The following is a 16,215-nucleotide window of genomic DNA, read 5'->3' on the forward strand; positions in this document are numbered from 1 at the left end:
TGAGATGGTGAAATGGGAGCAGAAACGTGAGAGATGAGGTAGCCACGGGGCCAGGGGAGAGGGGAAGAGCACTCCAGGCCGAAGGAGGGTGGCACCAAGGCCAGGGGTGGCCTGCACGAGAGCCAGTCAGGAGGGTGGAGGGGAACGGGGCACGTGTGACTGCGGAAGCCGGGGTGCCTGGCTGGGCAGGGCCTGGGAGTTCACCGTAAGGGCTGTGGCTGTTTCTTAGGAACAGATGGGGAACTGTCTGGCTGGAGGTGAGGCGGGATGCGGAGCTCCTGGCCCCACTGAGGCGGGGGTTGTATCACAGCCGCCTTCTCCAGCTGTCCCCGGAAGAAGCCCTATGCACTGGCCCGACACCCTCACCTTCTGGCTCACTTGGGGACCACAAGGACCCACATTTTACCAAAGAGGAAACTGAGGACAGAAGGACTGAGTACCCAATGCTGGGCAGCCAGGACGCAGGCGAGGAAACTGGATCACGTCCGTCCCAGCCCTGTGCCTCTTCCACCTCCCTCTGCCCACACTCAAGAGGCCGAGTCTCCTCCCACCTCCCACATCCCCTCCCACATCCCCAACGCCCCGCAACCCGGGCGCCGCCCCCCCCCCACCTTGTACACAAACACAGGCGCGCACAAGTACACCGGGCCCCCCTCCGGTCTGGCTGAGGGGTTCCGGACTCATAGGCTTTGCTCCATATCATCATCTGCCTGTTTCCCTGGCCAGCAGCTTTGAGGCAGGGTCTGGTGGCGTGAGTCCCCTCCTCATCCCTAGGGCACCTAGGAGCAAACAGGCAGTCTGACCCATGGCTAACATTTACTGAGTGCTCACAACGTGCCGGGTCTGGATTCCTATCAATTCTCCTAGCAACCCTGGGAGGCAGATGCTATTACTATCCCCATTCTTCAGAAGAGGAAACTGAGACCCAGGGAGAATACGTCACATGCCCAAGATCACACAGTGGGTGAGTGCAGGAGATGGCTGATCTAGCCAACACAACTTTCTGTAATAATGGAAATGTAGCTATAGCAGCTAGTGCAACTAAAAAACTGAATTTTTACTTGTATTTACACTTAATTCACTAAAACGTAACCAGCCACACACAGCTAGTGGCTGGCCTCCTGGAGGTATAGCTGTCAGGGACCTCTCTGATGAAGCAGTGGGAGGCTGAAGGGGCCCAAGGGGCTGGATGACCCCAGCCTGCCGAAGAGAAGCTCCCATGTGGCTCCATCACTGCCAGCCCGGACCTACTCAGCCCAGAGAGCTGAGACAGGGCTCAGAGGCCCAAATCCACCCCCAGAGGGCTGGTCAAGTCAAATCCTGACTACTACCTCCAGGCCACACAGGTCGCTTCTCTGAACTTCAGGGTCCTCATCTCTAAAACAGGACGTTACTACGAACCTGAGCATGTGCTTATGTTATCTCAAAAGATGCCTTTTTTTTGGCGGGGGGGGAGGGGGGGCAATCCAGGATCATCATGGGGACCCAACGATACCTGCTTCAAACACAGCTGGGGACGGAGCCAGCACTTTGGAAAAGAGGTGGTAATGACACAAAGGCCAACTCCAAAGTCAAGGGCTAGCCTGAGCCTTAGTTCATCAGAGCTATGGAAGAGCAGCTATGTTAATACTGTCACTAGTTGGTTAAGGGAATCATCCAGATGATTCACGACATGCCCATATTAACTTGTTGAAAACAGCTAAAAAAAGTAGACAAGTCGCAGACACTACCCCAAAAACACATGCTTAACACCCGCCACTACCCCCCCACCCCCTCCAGGTCTTTGGACACCAGTCTGAGAAGCACAGACTTGCCTGCCAGAGCTGAGCCCTGCCACCCTCCTCTCCCGCCACCCCACTCTCCCAGCTCCAGTGGCAAGTATTCAAGCGTCACCACACTGAGGCATATCCCACCTCAGGACCTTTACCTATGCTGCACCCCTGCCTGGCCCGTTCCTTTGGGTTTTCATGTCAAGGCCTGAATGCCTCACCTTGGGAGCCTTCCCCAAGTTCCCCTCCCACCAAGTCCAGCCAGATCTCTGTTCCCTTCCTCAGCGGCACCAAGCACTTGTACAACAAACGCTACTTCTCTGCCTCCTCCAGCAGACTGGATGGCACTCCCTGGCATCTAAAACTATACACGGCACATAGTACGTACTCGATAAATTATCTGGTGAAAGAATGGGATACACAAATGATCAAAAATAGCCACGGGCTGGCTCCAGAGGCCTTTCAGGAATCAGACCCCAAGGCAGGGGTAGGGGAGTACCTCCCAACCTTCACCCCCACCCTCGGCTCAGGGAAAGGAAGAGGCTGGCCAAGGCCGGGGCTCTCTGGGCAGTAGGGGGTGGAGAGAGGCAGCTGTACCCCATCTCCAAAGCAGGGATCGAACAGAGCTAATCCAGTCATTTCCAGAACAACTGAGGCCTACTTAGTGCTGGCTCTGTCTAGGAGAAAAGAAAACAAAAAAGATCATTTGGAACAACAGTAATGAGAGGTGTCTGGCTGGCTCAGTCAGTGGAGCGTACGACTCTTGATCTCAGGGTTGTGGGTTCCAGTCCCACGTTGAGTGTAAAGATTACTTAAAAATAAAATCTTTAGGGGCGACTGGGTGGCTCATCATTTAAATGTCTGACTTTGGGGGCACCTGGGTGGCTCAGTCGGTTAAGCGTCTGACTTCAGCTCAGGCCATGATCTCACAGTCCGTGAGTTCGAGCCCCACGTTGGACTCTGTGCTGACAGCTCAGAGCCTAGAGCCTGCTTCGGATTCCGTGTCTCCCTCTCTCTCTGCCCCTCCCCTGCTCATGCTCTGTTCTCTCTGTCTCAAAAATAAATAAAAATATTTTAAAAAATAAAATATAAAATAAAATAAAATAAAATAAAATAAAATAAAATAAAATAAAATAAAATGTCTGACTTTGGATCAGGTCACGATCTCAAGACTTGTGGGTTCAAGCCCTATATCAGGCTCTGTACTGACAATGTGGAGCTGGAGCCTGCTTCAGATTCCGTGTCTCCCTCTCTCTCTCTCTGCCTCTCCCCCACTCACGCCCTATCTCTCAAAAAAAAAAAAACATTTAAAAATTTTAATAAAAAATATTTTAATAAAAAATATTTTAATTTTTTTAAATCTTTATTCATTTTTGAGAGAGAGAGACAGAAGGTGAGCAGGGGAGGAACAGAGAGAGGAGACACAGAATCCGAAGCAGGCTCCAGGCTCTGAGCTGTCAGCACAGAGCCTGACGCGGGGCTCGAACCCACAAACTGCGAGATCATGAGCTGAGCCAAAGTTGGATGCTTAACCAACTAAGCCACCCAGGCGCCCCCCAAAATAAAGTATTTTTAAAAACACCACCACCACAACTAATGACCTCAGAAACAGTGGCCATGGCATTGATCAGAGGCAGAAGAGTCAGTCTTAAAGAAGCAAACTTAACCCCAGATAGAGCTGGGTTCAAATTTCATGTCTGTTACCAACTAACACTGTGACTTTGGGCAAATCTAATAACCTGCATGGGCCTTCATTTGCTCACCTATAAAATGGGAGGAAAGTTACACTGAGCTCCCAGGTCATGGTGAGGACAGGTGAGAGCAGGCGCTTCAGGCCTTAGGCCCCAGAGCAGGGCCCAGCACAAAAAGGCCACCCTGCTAGCTCTCAGCAACACAGCATTCTATGTAGCTTTCTGTGCCTCAGTTTCCTAACTACCAATGGCAGTGACTCTTACCCACTCATAGGCTGCTGTGCCGGAGCTCAACGCATGCGCAGGCTGCTCAGCGTCATGTCTGGCTTGAGGGGGGCCAGGGGGCCTTGGTGACGGGTGTGATGAATATTCCTCCCTAGCCCTCCCCGGCAGGAACCTCACTCAGCTAATCGGCCTGCCACCTCCTCCCACCGCTCCATCAACAAGCCCAGGCTGGTTGCATCCAGAGCCCCTTGGCTGCTCTCAGATGCCCAACCTGACCCCGGCTGACCATCTCCAGTGGCAGCACGGATCCACTGGAGCACCGTCCCAGGAGGCCCCACGTCAAGCACTTTCTGACAAATGAGATCCCTGAATCCACCCTACAGCCCCGCTTGGAGGGGATGTTCCCATTTCCACTGAGCAAAATGCACCTCAAAGAGTTGACACAAGGACACCAGGGTTCCACAGCAACCAAGGGAGAGGCCAGGAGCAGGGTGCAAACGCAGGTCGGCCCGGACCACGACGCAACAACCCACCTTATGATGAAGACCTTGAAATCAGGCCAGGGAGGGCTAGGGAGAGAGGCGACAGAGCGGCAGCTGCCCCAGTCCCTTCGGAAAGGGCTCACGAGGTGGCAAACCAAGGCAGGCTTGGATTTCTGGCCTCACCCTTAGAAACAACATCTGCGGACGAGCTTCCTGGGCAGAACGGCTGGGCTCGAGGAACTTCCTGCACGGACCTCTACATGTAGGTCTTCCCTTAGCCAACCCCGGAGCGCCCTGCTGTCCCCTGCTTCACGCACCCAGTGCAGCCAGGCTCTGCTGCGGGTGCTGAGTTGGCGGTGGGTCCTGCCCCCAAGGGGGGCCAGGCCCGAGCTCCCACCCCCCACCCCTGCCCCTCCCACCCCCCCCTGCTCCCTCGCTCCCTCCCTTCTGGTCCTGCTCCCAGGGCTGTCTCCCCTAGCTGGGCCTCTTGCTGCTTGGCTGGTTGTCCAGAAGAGCCTGCCACGGAACCACCCCACCGTGCAGCCCAGAGGCCTGGTGGTTGAGAGCCTTCCACTGAGAGCTCTTGGGAAGCTGAAGAGAGGCCCAGGGAGGGGTGTCCCTAGTCCTCCAGAGGCCTGGAGATCAACTGCAAAAGACATTCCTTTCCATCCCTTCCCACCCCAAAGGCTTTCTCCCCAGGAGAAAAACCCCAGAAGGTTTGCTCTGAGGGTCTCCACTCCTTCCAGGAAGACAGTTCAGAGACAGGCTGGCCCCTCTTACTGCACTAAGTATGAGGCTCAGGTGCAGGATTAGAAGCCACTTTCATCCACAATTACCAAGCGCCTTGCTGGTTTGGGAAGACTCTGGAGCCACATTGCCCAAATTCAGAGCCCGTCCCAACACTGCCAGACCCGGCACAGGTTACCGAGGTTCTCCAGGCTTCTGCGAGGTGGGAATCAGAGCCGATTCCTCCTCAATCTCAGGGACCTTCACTCAAGTCTTCCCATGCTCCTTTTACAGCACTCTAATCCCTACCTACATGTCACCTCCTCCAGGAGGCCCTCCCTGATCACCCCAGCTAAAACACAGTAATATCCCCACACTCTCTTTCCCCGATCCCTATTCAGTTTGCCTTCATAACACTTATCACAAACTGATATCCCGCCACAGATTTGTTTGCTGGGCACCTGTCGCCACTAGAAGGTAGGCCCCTAAGGTCCGGTCTTCCAAGTTCTAGAGCCACACCAGGAATGTGGCAAGCCCTCTGGCATACAAGCCGAGTGGAAGGTAGAATCAGTCGAGCCTTCATCAGGTATCCATTGTTCTGCACGGTTATTTGATATTAAGCCCAGCTGTTTGCATTGGGGAGGGGTAGGCACAAATCACCTCACCAAGCCTCCCCCCATCTGTCCCTAAACGGAACAGCCATGGGCCCTGGGGAATGCGGTGTGAAAACCACAGAGGAGGGAGGCGACCATCACCCTTGGCCGTTTCTAAGGCAGTGATTCTACTCAAGGGGGAAGTGGGAGGCATGTGAAACTCCCAGACCGGCTCTAAAATCCACCCCCCACCCCAGGCAAAAGCCTGAGTGAGAACCTCTTATGGCAAAAGGCACCCTCTAAATCTGACCACGCTGCTCCTCAGAGCAGTCTGCGAGGCTCTGACCCCTGCCCGCTTGCAGCCCCTGGCCTCCCCTCCCACACCCGCCCCCTCACTGAGGCCTCTGTGCCACAGGTCCCTGACCTGACAAGCTTTCAACTCTAGCACTGTGGTTCCCCCCCCACCATGCCCCAAGGCTGTTCCTTCTCCTCACTCACCTGGTAGATCTGGGATGGGCTCCGAGGCCTTCCTGACAGCTCAACTGAGGAAGCTCCCAGTCACACCTCATTTTAACCCATTGCCCGGCACCTCCCTTTAACCTGTCATTTCTTCACCAGCTTTAGGGCTTGTCTCCCTCAGCTCCATGGAGGTGGCGCCTCTGTTGAGTGTACCACCATGACCCTGGCACCTGCACACAGCAGGTGCTCGATAAATGACAGCGGATCACCAAAAAGCTTCAGCTCTGCAATGCCTTAGGGATCAAATGCACACTTCTCCCCCCCCCCCGCCCCCCCACGTGGCTCTGCACAGGTGACTCCCTCCAGCACTTCTGCTACTCACCCTGCTCACACCCAACCTTCTGCCTCAGCCTTCAAAAGGGCTGTTCTCACCTGGGTCAAGGCCCTTCCTGCTACTCCTGGTGGGCTGTGGCGGAGATTCAATAAAAGCACATACAGGAAGGAGGGTTAGAAAGAGCCTGCCGTCTGAAAAGGAGCTAGGTAGAGTCTGACCTCGGAGGAGCTCTGGGCAGCAACTGTGTGGGAGGAGGAGGCAGCCTGGGTACTGCATTCGCCACTCTTTATTTGATTATACGTCCCCACCCCCGCCCCAACCCTCCAAAACCTGTTTCCTCCTTGGGAAAATGGAGATGCTAATTTCAGCCAGGCCCTCCTCCCGGTGTTCCCTGACAAGGATCTGTAACCGGGGAAGGGCCTTCAGAATCCTAGCAGAAATAATGAAGAATTACAATTGCTAAGATAATCTGAGGGCTCATCGTGTGTCAGGCACTCTTCTGAAATAGTGAGAACAGGAAACGTTTGCTGGAGACTGTTAGGCCAGCAGGGCTGTAAATGCTTTCCACAAATCAACCCATTTACCCTTCACAACAACCTACCAAGGGGAATTCTCATCCCAAGACACAGACAATGAAAGCTCAGAAAGGTAGAGGAACCTGCTCAAGGTCACACAGCCAGGGAGTGGTAGGGCCGGGTTGGAACCCCATGCTCAGATAATCACTTCAGTGTAGCTCTTTACAGGGGTTAGAAACCAGGACACGGATTCCTGGATTCTGGCTGGGCCAGGCTGGGGAGCTGGACACCAGGACGCCTGAGAGGGCTGAGGGTAGGGTGGGGGGAAGGACACCCTGAGGATGCCCTCAGGACTGCCGACTGAGCAGCTGCGCAGTGCCACGCACCATTCTAGAAGCTTCTCGTGGCTTGACTCATGAAATCCACACAGCAGCCTCAGTGGGGGCCGTTCAGAGCCCACTGCACAAGGGGTGAACACTGTGGCCCAAGGTCACACAGCCAGAATGTGAAGGCACCAGAACCTGCACACAGGCCCACCACACCATCTTGTGCAGGGACATCTAACACCAGGGCCCCTGGTAGCTAGGTCATCCCCTGCATGTCTCCCCTGCTGTTCTCTCCTGGCCCCCAGCACACACTATGCACCAGCTTCAAAGACGCCCTGGCTCAACTCTGAGTGGGGGGACCAAGTTTCACCAGCAAGTCCAGAACCGCTGGACTGGCTGCCCGCAGAGTCCTGGGCTCCCAGGCTAAACGGAAGGGCAGGCCCAAGGGTGCAGCTGGCAGGGTCCAGGGGAGGGCCTTGGAGGTGACAGAGACCCACTCCAGGTTGGCACCTGGTGAACAAAGAACGCATGACACCAGGGGCAAGCTGACCTGAGTTCAAAGCCCAGCCTGCCGCCTAGGGTCTGACAGAGGGCAAAGCGAGTCTTCCTCTGAGCCCCAGTGTCTCATCCCTCAAAATGGAGAGAGACACCATATCACCCCCGGGGGCAACTAACCCACTGCTCTAGTTATGTTGTCAACAAGAGGTTCACTGAGGCCAACCAGGCCCACGGGTTCCTGTCACGGTTCTACTACTTCTGGCTGTGACACAGCAGGAAAATCATTTCGCTTCAGTGTCTCAGTTTCCGTATCTGTAAAATGGGCATCACACGCCTACCTAGCTCTTAGGACTCTAAAAAACAGGCATTATCATACTTACCCCATAGGTGTGTTTTGAGATTTAAATGAGGTCATGGGTCTGAAAGGGTTGCCGCATGCCTGACATAACAGTGGATGTCTATTCACTGGCTCTGGAAAGGATTTGCCTGTCTGTTGTTTCCCCTTCTAAAACAGAGATCGTGACAACAGTACATGTGGCTCTAGGATGTGAGTGTTCAGCACGCTAATCCGTGTGAAGCATTCTGAATAGTGTGTGGCACACAGAATCCACTCAATAAACATCAGCCATCAATCTCATGATTATTGTTTTTATTGCTGCTGTCAACCCCATCCAGCAAACCCTCTAAAAGTTGGCAGGAGGCCAGAGAAACAAACCCCAGGTGGAGAAAAATTCTACAGAGCCACCACAGTCTCGAAGAGACTCCAGGGCCATTCTCTAGGAACCACAACCACAGAAGCCAGTCAGCTTGGAAGCCAATGATGTAGACCAGAAGCAACCATCTGCCCCCTTTGACCGTATGACCAGCCCACGTTAGCCAGGTCAATCAGGGACTACAGCCAGCCCTCCCGGGAACTCCAGACCCAGGGCAAAGGTTACCAGGAAAGCCAAGGTCACAAGTTGGCCTAGGGAGCAGGGGCAGTGGCTCCAAGCACCCACCCAGTGACCACAGTGAGAAACTAGATCTGTGGGGGATTTGGCTACCCGAAGTCCTTCAGAGAAATCTGAAGGGTCGGGCTGGGCCAGGGTCCCCCCGCCCAAATCCCCTCGGCCTATGCAGAGAGGAACAGCTGGGAAAACAGCACTCAGCCTCACGGCCGCCTAATGGTGAAGCCAACTGTTATCGCCTGGTGGGGAGCGTAAACATGGCACATGACAGAAGGCTGTACAGCTACCCTAGGGGGGACACAAACAGCCTCATGGCCAGGATGGAGGAGCCCACCATGATCTGTATTGGCCTGATGGGCACCTGGCTCATCTGCACCCCCCCCCCCCAACAAGGTCTGGCCAGGACTGAACTCCCAGTGCTTCTCTGTGAGGAGAAAAGTGAACAAGGTTGAAAGGCAGACCACAGAGGACCCACCTGATTACTCTAGCAGAGGCCTCTTGCTGAGCCCAAGCAGCCACCAAATGAGAGGATGCGGGTCTTCAGAATCCCAAGGATCAAGATGTCCCCAGCCACCTTGCCTTGTCAGAAAAGGTGTTCTTCTAAATACTCCTTCCTCCTAAGGCTTAACAAACAGACCCAGGGGACATGGCTCCTCAAATCTAAGCTCAGTACCTCCTCCCCTCCCTAATACGGAGCAGAAAGCTCAGGAACCTTCAGACAGTGGCTTCCAAGACATCTCCTGCCCACAGAATCAAAGGATTTGCTCCAGAGGTACCCCACACACCTTAAAATAAAGCTTAATAAGATGAAAAGGTTCTGCGGTAGACAACAGTCCCAGTGACCAAACAACAATCCCAGTGACCATACAATTTCCCCCCAAAGTCATCAAGAAGTTCAACAGCGATCCTCCCTGCTCTAGCTCAGGGTAAACCCCCAAGCCCCACCCACCAAACTCGGGAGGCAGAAGCCCTTCCTCAACACTCCGCGTTACAGCCCTCCCAAGATACTCCACAGAACACCCACTGGGGGCTGTCCCCCACCCCCGCCCGTCCTCTCAAAGATTATAAACAGCACAACCCTCCTCCTTTGATACAGAGCTCCTCCACGCTCTCGGGATGCCCCCCCCCCCGCCAGCACTTAAGTGGTATAACCCACAAGGCGCTACCCCGGCCGCACTTGGTACGGCTCCCTCCCCAGCAGTTCCCCCACCTCCCCAAACACGCTCAAGGAACTGCTCCCACAGCCCCGAATAGGTACGCCCCCTACACTCGGTAAGGCACGCACACCGGTCGGGCTCTCCCTTCCCATCCCACTGCCTCAGCCCCCAGCTCTTCAGTGGTTCGGTCAACGCACTTTGGTGTGCCCCCCCCCCCCGCGCCGCCTCAGTGGTACGGCCGGCCGCCCCCGCCCCCGGCCCCTCAGGGCTAGTCTGACCGCCCCCGGCGCGTCCGCCCCCAACTCAGTTCCGGAAGGGGGGCCCCCGAGGACCGCGGTCCCCGCCCGGCGGGCACTGGTGGTACAGCCCAGTGCCGCACTGCGGGGGGTCCGGACGCGACCATCGTGGGGGGGGAGGCGCTCAGGGACACGCGCTGGCGCACTCACCTGTCACCGGCGGCCGCCCAGCCTTTCCGGCGGGGCCCTACTCCCGCCCATCGCCACGCTGCGCTTGGTCCCGCTCCTTGTGTTTCCTGGCGGCGGCAACTGCAGCAGCAGCGGCAACGCCTTCTCCGAGCCAGGCCCAACGGCTCGCGCGGCCCCCCCGCCCCCTCCCCCCGGCCCCCGCTTACCGCCCCCTCCCACCCTCTGGCCGGAAATACCGCCCTCTCCCGCCACAAACAGGAACTGACGTCAAAGAGCGAGAGATGAACTCGGAGAGCGCTAGAGCGCAAGCGCAAGAAAGGGCAAGAGGCTGACTCAGAGCAGGACGCATGCGTACAGCAGGCAAGTTTGGGTCGATGTGGGTTACGGAGGTGCCACGCGCAAGCGCCCGACGGAAAGAGGAGACAGGATGGCGCAGGCGCAGTAGGACTTTGACACCCGCTTTCCCTAATGTCTCACCGCAGTGATACTTCCCGGCAGCCCCTGGTCTTTATTTACATACGCTTTGATCTCGCTTTACTGCGATCTCGCCTTTCCTCCCAGTTCCGAGGCTCTTAAAGAGCCCCGGAGCGGGGGTTTTGAGAGTTGTCTTTTCAGTGTGTCCCCTCATGATGAGTATAGGCTCTGAAGCCTCACAAACCCAGCTTTGCATTCATTCCCTTGCTGGTGATTGTAGGCAGAAGACTTGACCGGTTTTCTGTGCCTCTGAATCCACATCTGCAAAATGGAAACAGAGCTGTGTCACCAAGCTATTGGACTTTTTAATGTTAAACAGAACACTTTATATCAATTAAACATTCTGTGACTCCAAATACTAACCCTACTTGCTCATCATATACAGTATGTGCAATTAAGTAGGGATTGGACTTTTATGGGGTAATTTGGGCCTGCAAAGGCCTTAAAATCGCCCTGTAAGAAAAGAGCTTTGCACAGATCCTGGCCCACTTGTTAGCTAGTGTACTAGGCCCTATGAGACATCTGTCTCCCAGAACTTTCTCATTGGTTGGGTAGGGCCTGCTGTCCTCAATTTGGGTTCCAGTATGCCACGGAGCTTGGCAAGTAACACATTGGTTAGTGCATACTTCTAGGAGGCAGAGCTGGGAAGTGAAGAATCTTAGGTCCACCTAAGTCTGTGAGAGTGATGCAGAGGCAAGTATGGCTCAGAGGCGGGCCTTAGGTTCCCCAGAGGTAAACCTAATACTGGAACTCGACCTCAGCTAATGGGTTTTCCGCTTGGAACTTGCTGTTCTGTATTCCTTCTTCATGGGCTTCCCCCATCACAGCCCTGACCATTTTAGTGTCTTACTGTCTGGTGATAGGTCTGTCTCCTCCACTGCACAGAGCGCCCCACCAGGGAAAAGACTGGGACTGTCCCAGTCATCACTGTGTAGCTAACACTGCCCAGCCAAAGTTCTGGCACAGAGTATGCTCTTGCAGATTTTTTGTTTCAAGAATTAACCCCGGGGCGCCTGGGTGGCTCAGTCGGTTAAGCGTCTGACTTCAGCTCAGGTCACGATCTCACAGTCCGTGAGTTCGAGCCCCGCGTCGGGCTCTGGGCTGATGGCTCAGAGCCTGGAGCCTGCTTCCGATTCTGTGTCTCCCTCTCTCTCTGCCCCTCCCCTGTCTCTCTCTGTCTCAAAAATAAATAAACGTTAAAAAAAAAAAATTAAAAAAAAAAAGAATTAACCCTTCTGCTCTCATCTAGATTCAAGATTACTGTGGCCTACCCTCTTTGCCCCTTTCCATGCCCAACAGTTCATGGCCCATTCCCCTATTTCTGAGTCTTCCTTGAGCTAACTGGAGCCCCTGTCCCTCCTGGGATGGTTTACAACACATGGAGGATCTCACTGAAGCCTTGTGTACAAACTCCTTGGGGTATCAGTAGTCAAGGGTAATGACCTAGTACACACATAGGTATACTTACCTGTAGATAGATAGATAGATAGATAGATAGATAGATAGATAGATACCTGTATGAAATGAAAGTGCCATCAAATACTATTTACTCATAGGCACCATACACTCGGATTTTTTTTTTGTTCAGTGCTTTTTGAGGCCCTGCCGAACTGATTTTCTGACCCTCTACAGGGTCTTGCCTTTCAGTTTGAAAAACACTGGTTTGGGGGTGAACAACACTCAATGGCTTTGGAGATAGGCCCTAGTTCTAATCCTGCCCTTCCTGCATCCTTTCCTGTCAAAATAATTTCACTTCTCTGAGCCTGCTTTTCTTCACTGCAAAACAGTAGCAATAGAATTTATTTAGGGGCGCCTGGGTGACTCAGTCGGTTAAGTATCTGACTTCAACTCAGGTCATGATCTCACAGTTCGCGAGTTTGAGCCCCGCGTCAGTCTCTGTGCTGACAGCGCAGAGCCTGGAGCCTGCTTTGGATTCTGTGTCTCCCTCTCTCTCTGCCCCTCCCCCGCTTGAGCTCACGCGCTCGTTCTCTCTGTCAAAAATGAATAAACATTAAAAAAAAATTTATTTAGCAATTGTAACAGGCCAGTTTCTGTTCTTGACACAGTCCCACCAATGCTGTCCTATTGCTGTCAACACAATCTTGGAGGTTAGGTGCAAATTAAAGGGCTTGCTCAGGATCCCAGGACACTTTAGGGGTAAGGCAGGATTTGAACCCAAGCAGTCTGATACAAGAGTCTGTGCTTTGAATTCATATCATGCTGTAAAATGGGAAGTGATAGCCCTGTTTCTGCCCCATGTTGCTTCTTAATTATCTTAATTTGGGGCTTCAGTCTCTCAATTTCCAAATCAAGGGTGATTGAGGAAAAAATTCCCTAAAGCCCCAAATCATTCTATACCCTTTCATCTATTCAGCAAACTCCCCGCCTATAACTGTAAATATGGGCGGCACAAGCACTTCTGGGGAGATGGGCCAGTAGCTTCTCATCTGAAGGTTGCCCAAAGGCCTCTTGAATCTGAAAACAGTGATTAAGGATCCTTCCCTGAGGGGCCAGTAGGCTCTGGTTCGTGAGTTTGAGTCCCAACGAGTCCCATATCAGGCTTTCTGCTGTCAGCACAGAGCCCACTTGGGATCCTTTCTCCCCCTCTCTCTGCCCCTTCCTCTCTCTCTCTCAAAAATAAACAAACATTAAAAAACAAAAACAAAAAGCCAAACCCTTCCCTGAGGGAAGGAGAGGGTATCTCCTCCAAATCCCCTTTTGTCCCCAGAGAGCAGAAATCAGGCCCTAGAGTTCATTTCAACCCTTGTCAGAGTTTGGGTTGCCAGTGCATGGGCCAGCCAGAAAGAACCTCTTTAGTAGCCCCAAATGGGGAGCTTCCACTCCATCCCCATGGGGTTGGTGGGGGGGGGGGGGGGGTAGTCTATGGCAGTAGTGGAAGTGGTGGATCTGGCCACAAGGGGGAGCCCTCCCTGTCACACGGGGAATCTAGAGAGGATTCCAAGAGGACTCCGATGTAACCCCCTTATTCATCCTAAGCAGAGCATTTTCAGGGGAGAAAGTCCATAGCACTGATCAGATTCTCAAAGAAGTCTGGAACTGTTTAAAAAAAAAAAGCGGGGGGGGGGCTCCTGGGTGGCTCAGTCAGTTAAGCGTCCGACTTCAACTCAGGTCACGATCTCACGGTCCGTGAGTTCGAGCCCCGCGTCGGGCTCTGGGCTGATGGCTCAGAGCCTGGAGCCTGCTTCGGATTCTGTGTCTCCCTCTCTCTCTGCCCCTCCCCCGTTCATGCTGTGTCTCTCTCTGTCTCAAAAATAAATAAACGTTAAAAAAAATATTTTTAAATAAAAAAAAAATAAAAAATAAAAAAAGGTTTTCTTTAAGAGTTTCCCATGTTATACAGAAATGTTGAAATATCTTTGACTCCCTAGCCAGAATACAAAGCCCAGCCCTAGCTGGATGCTACTGTTTGGGAAGATCCTATTAGAGTAATTTTAAGTGGTTGGCAGAAGTACAGATAAGCCTCAGGGATTCTGTAAATGTTGGTTCCAGTTTCCTCTTTGTAAAATATGTTTCTGTTTCAAAAATTGTAATGGAAGTCACCATGCATCGTGCCCATTCAACTTTTTAACACATCAGAGATTCCCAAAACGTTTAAGTGGTCATGCGAAGCTAATGCACTTATACGTAGACCATGGGACGAAGCTTTTTCTACTCTTAGAAAGATCGAACACTTTTTCCACCTGATCTGAACACACAAATGGCTTCCCATCCCACATGGAATAAAAGCTGAAGGCTTCATCATAGCCTTCAGGGCCCTATGCGAGCTACCCCTGCCTACCTTGCCAACTTCATCGCCACCTAGTCTTGCCCTTGACCACCATGTCCTAGACACGGTAATCTCTGCCCCTCCAAAAAAAACAAGCTTGTTCCCACCTCAGGGCTGTTTCACTTGCTGTTCTTTGGCCTGGACTGTTCACTCCCCGGATCCTCATGTTTGCACGACTGGCTCTTTCTTGTCTTTCAGAACTCGGTTCAAATCTCACCTCACCTAGAGAGACTTTCCCTGGCCAACCCAAATCCAAAAGAGCCACACCGTTACTATTTCTGTAGCACATTTGAATTCCCTACCTAGCACTTAACACTCAACACTATTCTTGTTGCTCATCGTGTAGCTGTCTTTCCTCAAAACCAGAATAGAAATTTGCCCCCGAAGGTGACTACCTTGTCTTGGGTGGCACCACGGTATCCCTACCTCCTAGAACAATGCCTGGCACATAGTTAGGACTTGGGGATCAGTAAAATACTTGTTGACTGAATGTGGTTTTGATTAAGAAGGTTATAGCAAATGGGGTGAATTTGACTTCACGTCTAAACTTGTCCACTAACAAAAGCTTGAATAATAATCATCTCTTAACCTTTATGAATGAATTCCCACCTATCAGGCACATTGCTAAGAACTATACCCGTGACCTTGTTAAATGTTCCCACAGGTGGAAGTCTCTGTAAGGCTTATTTTGTAGAAATAAACATAGGCGCAAGGAGAAGTCTCTTACCAAATACCACACCGCTGGAATGTTGTGGCGGCCAGATCCGTTCCCACAGGTGTCTCAGGCCAAGCCCCTACTTTTAGACAGCGCTGTGCTTCACCCGTCTGGGTCCAGATTTGAGAAACAAAGTCTCATTTTATGCGGAAGTATATGGATTTGAAACAGCGAAATGCTTAAAACATAGTGTCCTACATGATTAATAAAAATTGGGATGATACGAACATCACCTAATGTTTTAGGGCACCAGGGAGGGAATCATTTCACAGCTGCCCAACGCAGTGGTTTATAAACTATTCCCGCTGTTGCCACAAGATGGCGCCACATGAACTGGCCATTCCTGCTTGCAGGCATCGAGCCTTCCAGGAGCAAGAGGGGGGCCTTCCTTGGTGCCGTTACTTAAACATTCTCTGTTTACAAGAAAACTGTGACAGCTAAATGCAACACATGATCCAGAATTGGATTGTGAGCCAGTGGGGAGAATGGCCATAAGGAGCATTATTGGGACAGCTGATAAAATTGAAGTATGAACTGGTATTTAGATGAGTCTTGTATGTTAAATGTCTTGGTCTGGATAGTTATACTGTGCTTATGGAAGAGAATGTTCTTGTTTTGGGGGAATACACACCGGGGAATTAGGAGGTTAAGGGCCATGACGTTCTCCAACTTAACTTTCAAATGCTTCAAAACACAACATCCATATATGTATGTATGTGTGTGTATGCATGTGTGTGTATGCGTGTGTGTGTGTGTGTGTGTGCGTGTGTGTGTGTGTGCGTGTGTGTGTGTGTATGTATGCCTGTGGAGAGGGGGACAGGGAAGAGGGAACGATAAGACAAATGGAGCAAACAACTGGCGAGTCCAGATAAAGCATATTCAGAAATCCCTTAGACCATTCTTGCTACTTTCCTAAAGGTTTACAATTATACTAGTTACTCAAAAAGCTCTCTTTGTAGCCAGTGAGAATGTCTGAAAGAGTTCTTTAAGTCGTGGTGCTGAAAGTCATCAATTTCAGAGATAAAATTACGAGACCAGTGCTCTAACCCCTGAGCTATGGAGCCACAGAGATAAAATTAAATGACAACCAGT

The 16,215-nt window shown here is 52.3% G+C and overlaps 2 protein-coding genes and 1 long non-coding RNA gene across 5 annotated transcripts in view; 1 reads left to right on the top strand and 2 right to left on the bottom strand.

The window, feature by feature from the left end:
- AKT2 (AKT serine/threonine kinase 2) overlaps positions 1-10,327 on the bottom strand; it is a 50,945-nt gene extending 40,618 nt beyond the window's left edge. For 2 of the 3 annotated variants that reach the window (XM_086689789.1, XM_086689792.1), the window contains exon 1: positions 10,169-10,327. The gene's annotated coding sequence lies outside the window, so the exon portion shown is untranslated. The remainder of the gene's footprint in view (positions 1-10,168) is intronic. The other variant, XM_086689793.1, reaches the window with a different exon arrangement.
- On the top strand, positions 9,688-12,655 carry LOC147573603 (uncharacterized). The gene is made up of 3 exons (XR_015244872.1): positions 9,688-9,837; positions 10,406-10,511; positions 10,846-12,655. It is a non-coding gene; the product is annotated as an uncharacterized LOC147573603 (long non-coding RNA).
- CE2H19orf47 (chromosome E2 C19orf47 homolog) overlaps positions 10,672-16,215 on the bottom strand; it is a 37,063-nt gene continuing 31,519 nt past the window's right edge. Inside the window, exon 11 of the mRNA XM_086689799.1 lies at positions 10,672-10,882. Coding sequence (XP_086545925.1) covers positions 10,818-10,882 — 65 coding nt within the window. The 3' untranslated portion in view covers positions 10,672-10,817. The remainder of the gene's footprint in view (positions 10,883-16,215) is intronic.

Source organism: Puma concolor, chromosome E2 (assembly GCF_028749965.1).
Source record: "Puma concolor isolate L17-30 chromosome E2, mPumCon1.1.hap2, whole genome shotgun sequence".
Lineage (NCBI taxonomy): Eukaryota > Metazoa > Chordata > Mammalia > Carnivora > Felidae > Puma > Puma concolor.